The sequence below is a fragment of the Myotis lucifugus genome, unplaced genomic scaffold (assembly GCF_000147115.1).
Source record: "Myotis lucifugus unplaced genomic scaffold, Myoluc2.0 scaffold_211, whole genome shotgun sequence".
NCBI classification, from domain to species: Eukaryota; Metazoa; Chordata; class Mammalia; order Chiroptera; family Vespertilionidae; genus Myotis; species Myotis lucifugus.
The window spans coordinates 1,626,688-1,639,152 of NW_005871259.1; the positions used below are offsets into that span (position 1 = coordinate 1,626,688).

A 12,465-nucleotide genomic window follows, 5' to 3' on the forward strand; every position below is an offset into this window, starting at 1 on the left:
TCTTCTCATCCTTTTTGCTGCACCTCTCTCACCTGCAACACAGGCTTGGTAGACACGGTAGGATGAGGCAGGGAAGGAACGCTCCTCACTTAGCTCCTGAGAGCATCAACAGGTAATCTCGGCAGTATCAGGCTGGTGTGTAGTGGTCCTGGTATTGGGCGACTTCCTGACCCGCTCTCTTCCAAGCATCCCTCTCGAGCAGCAGTCGCCAACCTTTCGGACCTCACAGACCTCACGGACCAGCAGTGATCCGAGGACCACTGGTTGGCGACCGCTACTCGAGAGGGTACCATGACTGGCATGACTTCACATTGGGGAGAAGAAAACACAAACAGTTCCGCGTATCAGAGACTGAGACAACATCCGTTTCCGTGAGTCCAAGTGATTGGGATATAGATGTATTACAGCTGCCCTCTCCTAGGCCTGGCTCAGCTGGTCTGGGAGATGGGCTGGGGCACACACCCCCTCTTGGCCTATCCAAGCCAGCTACTCTCTCACTCGGACTTTTCAGGGTAGTGCTCCAAGTCCCGTGTGCCCCGGGCAGCCTGATCTACTTAGAATTGTGCCTACCACCGTAGTCGTCTGGGCCAGGGGAAGCCAGCAGCTTGTAAGTCCTGGGACTGCAGGGACTGCAGGGACATGGAAGGGATAGGGAACTGAGATGGAAGGAAAAGCTACATTGTATTTTTCTGAGGAAAGGGTGGGCTCTGACTGCAGGATTGGACAGGTGCTTTAGCAGGACAAAGACAGTAACCTGGTTCACAGATGTTAAAACAATATAAACACACAAAATAAAGTATTAACATTTCTCCCCATCTAATAACTCCGAAGAGAGGATGAGCACTCTGAAGCTTTTGCTGTGCCTACTCCCTGTGCAAAAGTGCCTGGCACCTTGCCCCCAGTGGCAGGAAAAAGCAGAGTAGTCTGGTGGGCAAATCAGTCCCAAAATAAAAATAAGCCTAAGAGACGAAGCAGGAAAAGGCTGATGGCAAACTGCTTGGAATCTGGGCTGACGGCCCAAGTGGAAGAACCAGTGGCAGTAAGCAAGCTCTATGTACAGCTCTTACCAGGATCTCAGGGACACAGATGGAAAGGGAAACCAGAAGAAGCCTTAACGGGAGGCAGAGAGTGGGACTAGTGGGAGGGTGGGTTCCTTAGGGCAGGATGGAGTACAGGGACCGAGTGAGGGAGCCCAGTTGGGTAGGAGAACTAAATAATGGGGGCAGGAGATGCAGGTGTGGAGCCTCTTCAGCAAGAGCAGTTCAAAGTCTCAGTTCCTGTCCCCTACAGGGCACCTGGCCCAGGGCAGGGCTAGGTATGTGGTAGGGGCACTTAGAGCGGGTGCTGTCTCCCTACTCTGTCCCCTACCCAGAGTCGTGTGGGAAACAGAGGCTTCTCTCCCACACTGTTACCAGTGTCTCGAGTCCACCAGCTCAGGTCTGAGGCTCAGTTTCTTGAGGCTCTCGTAGCCTACCACAATGACAATGGTGGAGGGTGTGGCTGAGATGATTCTGGCTGAGAGGCCCTTCATGAGGCCCCAAGGCCCCTCTTCTGCCATCAGCTGTCTGAAGGTCAGGATAATGGAGTTCTTGCCTTCAACCTGGAAAAGTCAACACAGTGGAGGGTCACGGTCTGCAGTCCAAGCTCCTCTGCTCATTCTCCCTCTGCCTTAGGGAAAACTGAATTTGAATTCTGCTCCCCAATTTACTAACAGCATAACCTCAGTAATTTAACTCACTCTGTGCACTTCAGTTTCCTTGAATATAAAACAGTGATAGTCCCTATGCCATGTGGTTCTGAGCGGTAAACAAAAGACTTGTAAAAGTTGAGAACAGGACCTGGCAGACAGTAAGTGTTCAATAAGCATTAGTCATTACTGTCATTAGATAAACTACAGGCGATGAGCTTTGGACTGGGTGCTTCTCTCTGGTCTCAGGGTGGCTGATTCAATCACCTCTAAGGCCCTCTGCAGCTCTGCCCGTCTGTGATTCTGACTCTGATCATCTCAATCTCTCTGAACCCCCATGGCTGGAGTCCCCCCCTCTGACTCTGTTGTTTCCCAGGCACCTATCTTCCCTATCACATTGGAAGCCTGGCTAAGGCAGGAATCTTTTCTTTCTCAACAGTCCTGCCCCCTCCCCCTCCCCCTAAATCCTGCCACCAAACTATATATTTAGATACCATCCACTCAGACCCTCAGTCAAGGCAGGACAGGTGCACTCCTTGTTATACCTCCTCCTGTACTGTATGACCTTCACAAGGTGGTCCCACCTATGGCTAAGAACATCTACCCACTCGTCCTGCCTCCTTTAACACCCTTCTCCACACTCCCGTCTTCCTCTCAGTCCTCTGCGCCCCTAACCCTCACACTTATCCTCGGTCACGTCAAGGGCTTTTCAGCTGTACCTCTGGCCTCATATGCACTTTGTCTCCTCTGGCCTGGAAGCACCTCCGAGTAGAGACCTATCCTTTCCCTGGATCTCCTTGCGGAACACCCAGGACAAGGCTCAGGAGAGAATGAAGATGGAACCTCTGTACTTTATTATTTACAAACTAATCAGATGCCAGCTTACTAGTACTCATTTTCAAATGTGTGTGGTGGGGGGAGGGCATTCTTTCTTGAGATAAAAATATCTAGATTTTCCCAGAGAAGGATAAAGGAGTTCATCACAAAAGCAAAGAAGGACCCAGCAATTCTAATTCTGGGTATTTATTGGAAGAAACCCAAAACACTAATTCGAAAAGACACATGCATCCCTGTTAACTGAAGCATTATTTACAATAGCCAAGATATGGAAGCAACCTAAGTGTCCATCGATTGACGAATGGATAAAGAAGATGTGGTACATATATACAATGGAATATTACTCAACTTTTAAAAAGAATGGAATCTTACCATTTGCAACAACATGAATGGACTGAGAGGGCATTATGCTAAATGAATTAAGTCAGAGAAAGACAAATACCATAAGATTTCACTTATATGTGGAATCTAAAACACTAAATAAACAAAACAGAAACAGACAACATTTTTTTCTTTTAATCTTCACTCAAGGATATTTTTCCCATTGATTTTTAGACAGAGTGGAAGGGAGGGGGAGAGACAGAGAGAGAAACATTGATGTGAGAGAGACACATGGATTGGTTGCCTCTTGCACTTGCCCTGACCGGGGCCAGGGATCGAGCCTGCAACTGAGATACGTTCCCTTGGCTGGAATTGAACCCAGGACTGTTCAGTCCAAGGGCTGACAATCCAACCACTGAGCCAAACTGGCTAGGGCTACGGGAACGTTTTGATGGTTGCCAGATGAGAGGGGGTTTGGGTGAAAAAGGGGAAGGGATTAAGATGTACAAATTGCCAGTTAGAAAAACAGTACCAGGGTGTAAAGTACAGCAGGGAATATGGTAATAACTATGGATGGTGTCAGGTGGGTACTAGACTTAGCGGGATAATCACTTTGTAATTTATATAAATGTCTAATCATTATGTTGTACACCTGAAACTAATACAGTATTGTATGTCAACTGTAATTGAAAAATAAAAAAATGATTAAAAAAAATACACCTAGATTTACCAGCCACCTCCATCCCAACATCCTGGTGTTAGGGAAGCTAACTGCACTCCCAAGCTGTTATGGTTATTTTTCTTCTCTCCCCTCCTCAGCTTGCCTCTGAAGCTATCCAAATCAGATAGTAAAACCCTCCATTCTCTTGACTTAAAGCTTTATACAGCAAAACCTGCCATTTATATTTTAATGTCATCATTCAAATTCTATTTCCTTGAACTAGGTACCCTGATATTGTTTTTGAGCTGATTGAAGACAGGAACTATAACTTCAGCACAGCACTACCAAGGGCTTTGTTGGTGTTTTTGCTGAGTCCACACAATACCATCTGTGAAACCTATTCAAGAACAGTCAGTCTCACCCTGGCTGGTGTGGCTGAGCTGGTTGGAGTGTCGTCCCGCACATAAAAAGGTTGCGGGTTCAATTCCCAGTTAGGGCACATATCCAGGTTGCAGGTTCAATCTCCAGTCAGGGCGTATACGGGAGGCAACTGATCAGTGTTTCTCTCTCACATTAGCATTTTTCACTCCCTTCCTCTCTCTCTAAAATCAATAAAAACATATTCTCTGGTGGGCACAAAAGGGGGGGAAAAAGAACAATTTCACTGCCTGTAGAGAGCTCACAGAGAGAAACCAAACAGACCTAGGAAATGAACTGAAATTGATATTTCTAAATGCAGGTAAGGAAAAGGTGGTTATAGGCTAGGCTAATAGGATAAAAGGCTGTAAGAAGAAACCAGCAAGAATTCCTAGAGGCATGGGCAAGTAAAGGAACAGAAGCATGCAAGCTGGCAGACAGGATGAGAAAAACATTCTAGGTGCTTCAAAGTGCTCAGCTGGTTTCTGTAAATGCTAAGTCATAACCACAAGGAAGGGGCTCGGATGACCAAGAGATGCTGGCTGACCTACACAGCCATGGCACAGAGAGGTCAGGGGAAGGCTGGAAGGCCTAAAGATCACACTTCTAATGGGTAATGCGGGAGGAGGGTTGTGGTGGAGGCTGGTCTTACCTGCACTCGGGTTCGGATGACGTCCATGGGATTGGTGATGATGGAAGCTGTAGCTGCAGCCAGGGGCCCTGAGATGGCTTGAAACACAATGTGAGGGCATTCCTTAGGACAGAGGGATGAGAGCTGCTCTGGAATGGAGGGAAAGACAATGCCTTAAGACATGAGGTACCACCCTGTCTGCCCTCACACTGCTTCTACCAATTGGGCCAATGATGACAAACCTTCCATCCTTAGCCACCTCAGAGCCCGCCATCTGCATAACTCCCATCTTTATTTCTCTTTGCTTCCTTCTGAACCAACAAAAAATTATAAATCTGAGGCTCCATCCATAAGTCATCTTGGTTACATCTCTGGAGAGGGAAATTTCAAAACCTCTTTGCTTGCTGACTCCTTTCATCTGATGGACAGAAATCCTTCCTGATATAACCATCTTATGCTTGTGTTCTGCTTCGCCCAACCCATAGGCTAGAAAAGCACACACTACATATTTTCTATTATATGCACTGAATAACTGGTTGGATACATTAAAAGCTGGTAACACTGCCCAGCCAGCGTGGCTTAGTGATTGAGCATCGACCTATGAACCAGGAGGTTACAGTTTGACTCGTGGTTAGGGCACATGTCAGGATTGCAGGCTCAATCCCCAGTGTGGGTCATGCAGGAGGCAGCCAATCAATGATTCTCTCTTATCACTGATGTTTCTCTCTCTCCCTCTCCTTTCCTCTCTGAAATAAAAAAAAATATTTAAAAAAAAATCTGGTAACACTGATTGTCTTTAAAGCAGGGAGTTGTATGACTGTGGTGGATGGGGGCTTTTTCACAGTATACCCTTCTTTCCTACCTTTTGAATTTTTTAAGAAGTTTTTAAAAAATTGATTTTAGAGATGGAGGAAGAGAGAGGGAGAAAGAAACATCGATGTGAGAGATACATCAATCCGTTGCCTCTCGCACACGCCCCCAGGGATCGAACCCACAACTGCGGCATGCACCCTGACCTGGAATCAAAGCCTTGACCTTCTGGTGCACAGGATAACACTCCAACCAACTGAGTCACACTGGCCAGGGCCCTACCTTTTGAATTCTGAATCATGTGTTTTTACAAATAACAACAAAATTACAATTAAAAGAGAAAGTCATACCCTACAGCCTATATTAAGAAACAAAAATTTATTTTTCAAAATGCTGATGAAGAAGACTGAATAATAGCCCTGGCTGGTGTGCTCAGTGATTAGAGGGCACGTACCTGGGTTGCAGGTTAGATCCTCATCCCCAGTTGGTTGCATTCAGGAGGTAACCAATCGATGTGTCTTCTCACATCTATGTGTTTCTCTCTCTCTCTCTCTCTCTCTCTCTCTCTCTCTCTCTCTCTCTCTCTCCCTCCCTCCCCCCTCTCCCTTCCACTCTAAAAATCAATGGAAAAAATATCCTCAGGTAAGGATTAACAAACAAAACAAAAGAAGACTGAATAATACCCAGATTCACCCATTCCCAGTATCACTGAGAAGTTCACCTACAATTGAATTTTTTGCTTTACTCTCTCTAGAAGTGAAAGACAAGAGCTCATTAATTTATTCAATGAAGATGTACTGAATGGCTACCATGAACCAGTCCCTGTGGGTTCTGAGGATATAACAGTGAATAAAAGAGCCTCAAAATCCTTGCCCTTGTGACATTTACATTCTAACTGCCTGAATAAACAAACAAAAAGCAAAATATATAGTTATGTCAGAAGGTGATGTGTGCTAGCTAGATAAAAATAAAGCAGGGCCCTAACCGGTTTGGCTCAGTGGATAGAGCGTCAGCCTGCGGACTGAAGGGTCCCAGGTTCAATTCCGGTCAAGGGCATGCACCTTGGTTGCGGCACATCCCCAGTAGGGGTGTGCAGGAGGCAGCCGATTAATGTTTCTAACTATCTCCCTTCCTCTCTGTAAAAAATCAATAAAATATATCTTTAAAAAATAAATACATAAATAAAGCAGGAAAGGAGACAGGAAACGAACGCCAAAGGTAGGGTGTGAATGGGTTGCCATTTTAAACAAGGTGGTCATGAAAGCCCTCTTCAGAAGGTGAAGTTTGAGCGAAGTCCTAAAGAAGAGTGCAAGCTACAAGGCTCTGTTGTGGACAGAACTTTCCAAGCAGAAGTAACATCCTATGTAACGGTCCTGAGACACCTTAAGTCTTCAAAGGGCAGCAAGGCCAGATGCCTGGAGCAGAATGAGGGAGAGACCACTGGATGAGGTCCAGGAGGTAAGTCATTTAGGACCTTGAAACCATTGCAAGGACTTTGGCTTTTCCTCTGAGATTGGATGTAAAATAGATTTATCATCTTCAAAGATTCCCTCAGTTTTCTCTCTACAATTCAATCACCATAATACCTTTAAATTTTTTTCTCATGCTCCTACTTTGGGTATTTTGTAGCCAGGCAACTAAATATTAGGGGATAAGTAGGATGGTAGGGGTCGGCAGGGCAGAAGTGAGAGCTTCTAAGACCCAGCAGCATGGCAGAATTCCTTAAGCCCTACCAGAACCATCTTCCCCTGATTTCTAATCACTTTCTTCCCCAGGGTCAGCATACAAATAGAAACAAAGTGAACTGGTGACTCCTCCTCATGGGTGTCCTGTTTCTCTTGACAAGAAAGCATTTCATAACCATTAAAGGTAGCATCTGGGCTGGCATTGCCAGCCTCCTTGGGCCTGTCTGCACTAGCCCTCAGGCCTGTAAGCTGCAGTGGGATCCAGATGCCAATTCTAGACATGCATACATGCCATTTTCCTGGGGCTTAGGGAGAGATGGAAAAACAAAGGCAAGAGGGTGGGGGAAAGAGCCCCATGTCTTTCCTTCTCCATTATTCATTCAACAAGTGATTACTGGGCACCTATTATCTGACTTGGTTTAAGTCTCTCCTGGCTAAATAACTTTGGACATGTAATATAAATCATTTTTGTTTAATGCTTACTAGATGCCAAGCACTGAGATAAGCACTAGACATAAAACAAATGGACAGGGAAATGCCTTTATGGACCTTACAGTCTAATTAAGAAGCTGGGGTTGGAGATAAAATAACTGCAAATTATCACAAGTGCTATTGTAACAAGTGCTCTGAAGCAAACAAGGTGCTGAAAAAGAAAACAGAAAGAACCCTCTTTCTAGCTGGGTAGTTAAAGAAGTCCACTCTGCAAAGGTGGCATGGAAGCCAAGGCCTGAAGCATGAGAAAGACCCAGCCACACAAAGAACAGGGGAGAGGGTATTCCAGGCAGAAAGAACATTATTTGCAAGAGCTTTGAGGTGAGAACAGAGCTTGGTGTGTTAGAAACTGAGAGAAAGGCAGTGAAGATGGACCAGAGTGAGGAAGGGGAGAGTAGCACAAGATGGGGCTGAAGAGGCAGATAGGAGCCAGATCATGTAGACCAGTGTTGACCACGGGAAGCATTAGATTTTATTCTAAATGCCCACAAGTCAGGACTGGTAGATTTTAAGCAAAATGGGATAATGAGAACCAGTCTACTCATTCAACAAATATTTACTGAGAACTTCAATTCACCAGAGTCTAAGAGACACAGTGGTCACAGAGCCTGGCACATGGTAGAGAGTCAACAAATGCTAGTTTCCTCCCCCATCCAAGAACCTTTCCAGTGAATTATATATCAATATAGCTGGAAAATATGCATTAAAAATAAAAGAATCTTTCCACATTGTATAAGAGATAAGGCACACACAAATAACACCAAGGAAAATGTAATAACAGCCTTAAGAAAGATTCAAGCAATATAATGGAGGTTGAAAGGAGGGAAAGGTCACTTCTGGGTTAAGGGCTACATGGAGAGGATGGGATAGGAGGCAATAAGGAGCACTTAAGTCATGATTTCACCCTGGTAGGTGTCCCTGGAAGGCATTGAAGCAGAGGTGTGATATGAACAAAGCAAAGGTAGGAGAGATGACACATGGTTGAGGAACTGTACGTAGCTGGCTGGTTGCAGCACAGACTATACACAGGGGAGCAGCACGTGGTTTCACTATAGAGGGAGGCTAAAGCCAGGCTGAAGTGTTTGGATTTTACTCAGCCAGCAGTGGATCTACTGAACAACACAGAGTTTAAAAAGTTAATCCAGTAGGAAGTGAGTGATAGAAAGGAAGAGGCTTCTAGAGAACAGGCTGATGCTGCTGTCCAGGAAGGTGGTAACATGGCATGGTTTCCAGGAAAGGCAGCAGGAATGGAGAGAAAGTTTGGAAAGACATTTTGGGGTCACAAGGACTAGATGTGGAGCCAAGGAAGAGGGTGTGGCCAAGCTCAATCCCCAAGGCTTCAGTCTCAGCAATTTGGAAAATAACATGACCACTGACACATAGAAAGAAGTCAGAAGGGAAAACCAAATTGGGATGAAGAATAGTTCATAGAGCCCCCGAGGGGTCCCAGATTGGAGAGGGTGCAGGCTGGGCTCAGAGACCCCCCCATCCAGTGCACAAATTTCGTGTACCGGGCCTCTAATATTAAAATATTTCTCCTAATTAATTTCCTTTCAATGTGCATGAATCCGTGCACCAGGCCACTAGAATATGTATATATGAAAAAAGAATAGTTCATAGGGTAAAATTTCAGATGTAAATACATGCATCCAAGTTGAGAGGTCAGTCAGAATGTTTTTCTGGAGCAGAGCTCTGGAGAGGTTAGTCTGGAAATGGAAATAGAGATTTTGGGACATATTAGAAAAGTACAACTCATTTGTAAATGAAATCAAATGAAGAGAGAAGGGAGAAGATAGACTCCAGAGAACATGCTCACATTTCCTAGGAAGTTTTTTTTAACATTAAGATTGCCAGGCTCGTCCTAGCTGGTTTTGCTCAGTGGATAGAGCATCAGCCTGCAGACTGAAGGGTTCCGGGTTCAATTCCGGTCAAGGGCACATGCCCAGGTTGCAGGCTTGATCCCCGGTGGGGGGCATGCAGGAGGCAGCTGATCAATGATTCTCATCGTGGATGTTTCTATCTCTCCCTCTCCCTTTCTCTCTGAAATCAATAAAAATATATTTTAAAAAAAGACAAAGAGATTGCCAGGCTCCATTCCCACAGAATCTGATACAAAGGATCAGGAGAAGAGTCCAGGTAAGTGAATTTTACTTTTTTTTTTTTAATATATTTTATTGAGTGTTTTACAGAGAGGAAGGGAGAAGGGTAGAGAGTTAGAAACATTGATGAGAGAGAAACATCAATCAGCTGCCTTCTGCACACCCCTAACTGCCCGCAACCAAGGCACATGCCCTTGACCGGAATTGAACCTGGGACCCTTCAGTCCGCAGGCCGACGCTCTATCCACTGAGCCAAACCGGTCAGGGCTTACCAGATACTCTTGTGTTAAACAGAAGAAGAAAGAAACAGAGAGGAAAAAAAGAAAGTGAGCTAGTTAAGAAGGAGAAAGCGATAGAGGGGGAAAAGGAAGGAGGAAAAAAGGAAGGAAAAAAGGAGGAGGAGGAGGAAGAAGAGGTACAATCAGAAAAACAGAACTATAAAAGTACAGTGCCATAGAAACAAAATGATTCTAGGTTAGGAAGTCCTTATAAAATCTGGTTAGAAAAGTTCCAGATGGGATAAGACAGAATGCCCACTGCCAAGCGTTAGAGGCCAGCAGCGGAATTAGGGAGGTTGTAAGCATAGACTGCCCTAACTGGAATTTGCTAGTTACCCAAAACTGCCATGTCAAGGGCAGCAGGCACACTCTTGGCAATGTGTTCTGCCCTTTCATAAGGAAATTAGGCAATGTTTATTGAGGCTCTCAAAAATCTTATCTTTTAACACAGTAATCCCATTTCTGGGAAATACTTAAAAAGAAGTAAAACGTGTTATGAATAAAAAATACAGGAGTGCAGAGGTTCATGGTTATATCACATCTTGAATTTAACAATGCCGAGGAAAGGCATCCAACTCAAAACCTCACTATTATTCATTAACTTTATCTTCAAATCCCAAATACCCCTTAATTTTGTCCTTTTCTATCTTCCAATTATCTGCCAATATTCCACTAACCCTAGTTGATTGCAATGCATAAAGAATACATTCTATGGTCTGTAGGGAGCGGCTATAGGGTCAAGCCTCTGACTGACCTGTGGCAGGGCCACAAAAAAGTCCTAGCTTGGAGGGCAGAGCCCTCTTAGCATAATTAAATTTAACCTTATAGCCCCTTCCTAGTTCCTTCCTAGGTAGCTAATGGGCCGCGGGAGGTGCAGCAAGTGCTGCCAAAACAAGGTGAAACTCACAACACTGCAACCATGTTGACTACTTCCTTGTTTTGCTTTGACTATAAAATAAAGCCTGGGCCCTAACTGGTTTGGCTCAGTGGACAGAGCTTCAGCCTGCGGACTAAAGGGTCCCAGGTTCGATTCTAGTCAAGGGCATGTACCTTAGTTGTGGGCACATCCCCAGTAGGGGGCGTGCAGGAGGCAGCTGACCGATGTTTCTCTCTCATCGATGTTTCTAACTCTATCCCTCTCCCTTCCTCTCTGTAAAAAAATCAATAAAATATATTTTTTTAAAAAATAATTAAAAAATAAATAAAGCCTGGGCTTGGAGGCTGGACCTTTCTGTGCCCTCATCCAGGAATGGAAGATCCACCCAGCCCCAACTGTATTCTCTTTGTCTGTCTTCTTTAATCCTTCACCGCCCCTCCTCAGGTTCACCCTTGGCCGTGCTGGCATGGCACAATGGTCTACAATAATCTACTCTACTTGTCTGATTCCCCCACTTTAATATAAGCTCCCTGAAGGAAAGAACTATGTATTATTCATCTTTGAATCCTCTGGAATCAAATGTTTGCTGAATGAATGGCCCATTCTCCCATTAAATCTCCCTCTGTCACATGTACAGAACAAGGGTATCTTAGCCACATTAGTAAACCCACACCCCCCTCTCCTGGGTCCCTGCTTACCTGCGTAGAAGTGATAGAAGGGCCACCAGACAGCACTGTTCGGGATGTAGGTCAGCAGTGAAGCCACATAGCCTCGGTAGAAGCCTCGAAGCCCATCAACCCGCAGGATCTGCCTGATGATGTCCTTGGTTTGGCCAAAGGCAATTACTCCTTGTCCCTCTGGGTTCCCTCGCACGTGGAAGCGGCCCACTTTCTCACCCTTACGCTGCATCATCAGGTGCTGAGAGACCACATCAATGGGCACTGTGATGCTCTGGGCCACGAGAGAGGCCGAGCCACCAGCCACAAGTGATTTGACTGTGTTGCTCTGGCTGTAATCAGATACAAACTTCCGGGTGAGCTCGTAAGTGGTGACATAGCACTGGCCCGAGATGAGGGTGAAGGTGTTGACCAGGAACCCCCGGTAGAGGCCAGTCACACCATCTGCTCGCAGGATCTTAATGAAAGCATCAAAGGTCCCATGGTAGAGGCTCTTGCCTTTCTGAACCTGCAACCGAGTGCGGATGAGGGTGAATGGGTAGACGCTGACCCGGATCATCATTGTCATTGCCACACCAAACACGTAGAACTTTTTCTTGTCCAGGTGTTCCCACTCGATGATCTGGATGTTGCGTTTGTCTTCCATTGTGCCCGAAGTCCTGGGGATTTTAGCAGGGTGGAGGGATGTGAGGAAGGACCTCAGAACTTCACACTTTCCCCTCCTGGCTAGACTCTGAAATCCCATTCTCAGGCTTCATCTTCTGGGGTACTTAACTCAGTCTGGCTCTGGATGTTCCTTCACAGGTTAGGAGACTGCCCCCTTCTCTCTCCTTTATCAGTCCTTCCCAAGTCCAGAAACCTTTCCTTACCTCAGTGACTTCCCTGGTTTCACTCCCATGTCAGCTCCCTACCCCCCAGTTTATCATCTATTCTGGTCTCTCTGCCTCTGCCTGGGCCCTGGTGTCATGGCCCATTCTCCTCCTTCTCTGGCTC

General features: G+C 45.6%; 1 protein-coding gene across 6 annotated transcripts in view; it reads right to left on the reverse strand.

Moving 5' to 3' along the window:
• The window catches only part of SLC25A44 (solute carrier family 25 member 44), a 29,361-nt gene extending 17,209 nt beyond the window's left edge, over nt 1–12,152 (reverse strand). For 4 of the 6 annotated variants that reach the window (XR_002831424.1, XR_002831423.1, XR_002831425.1 and 1 more), the window contains exons 1-3: nt 11,494–12,152; nt 4,576–4,703; nt 1,413–1,600 (exon numbers count right to left, since the gene is read on the reverse strand). Coding sequence is in view for 3 of the 6 variants with exons in the window: in XM_023761541.1 (XP_023617309.1) it covers nt 1,413–1,600; nt 4,576–4,703; nt 11,494–12,118 (941 nt within the window). In the remaining 3 variants the exon portion in view is untranslated. Of the gene's footprint in view, nt 1–376; nt 1,601–4,575; nt 4,704–11,493 lie in introns of those variants that run through there. The other 2 variants (XM_014463543.2, XM_023761543.1) reach the window with 2 other exon arrangements.
• Nucleotides 12,153–12,465: the final 313 nt, after the last annotated feature.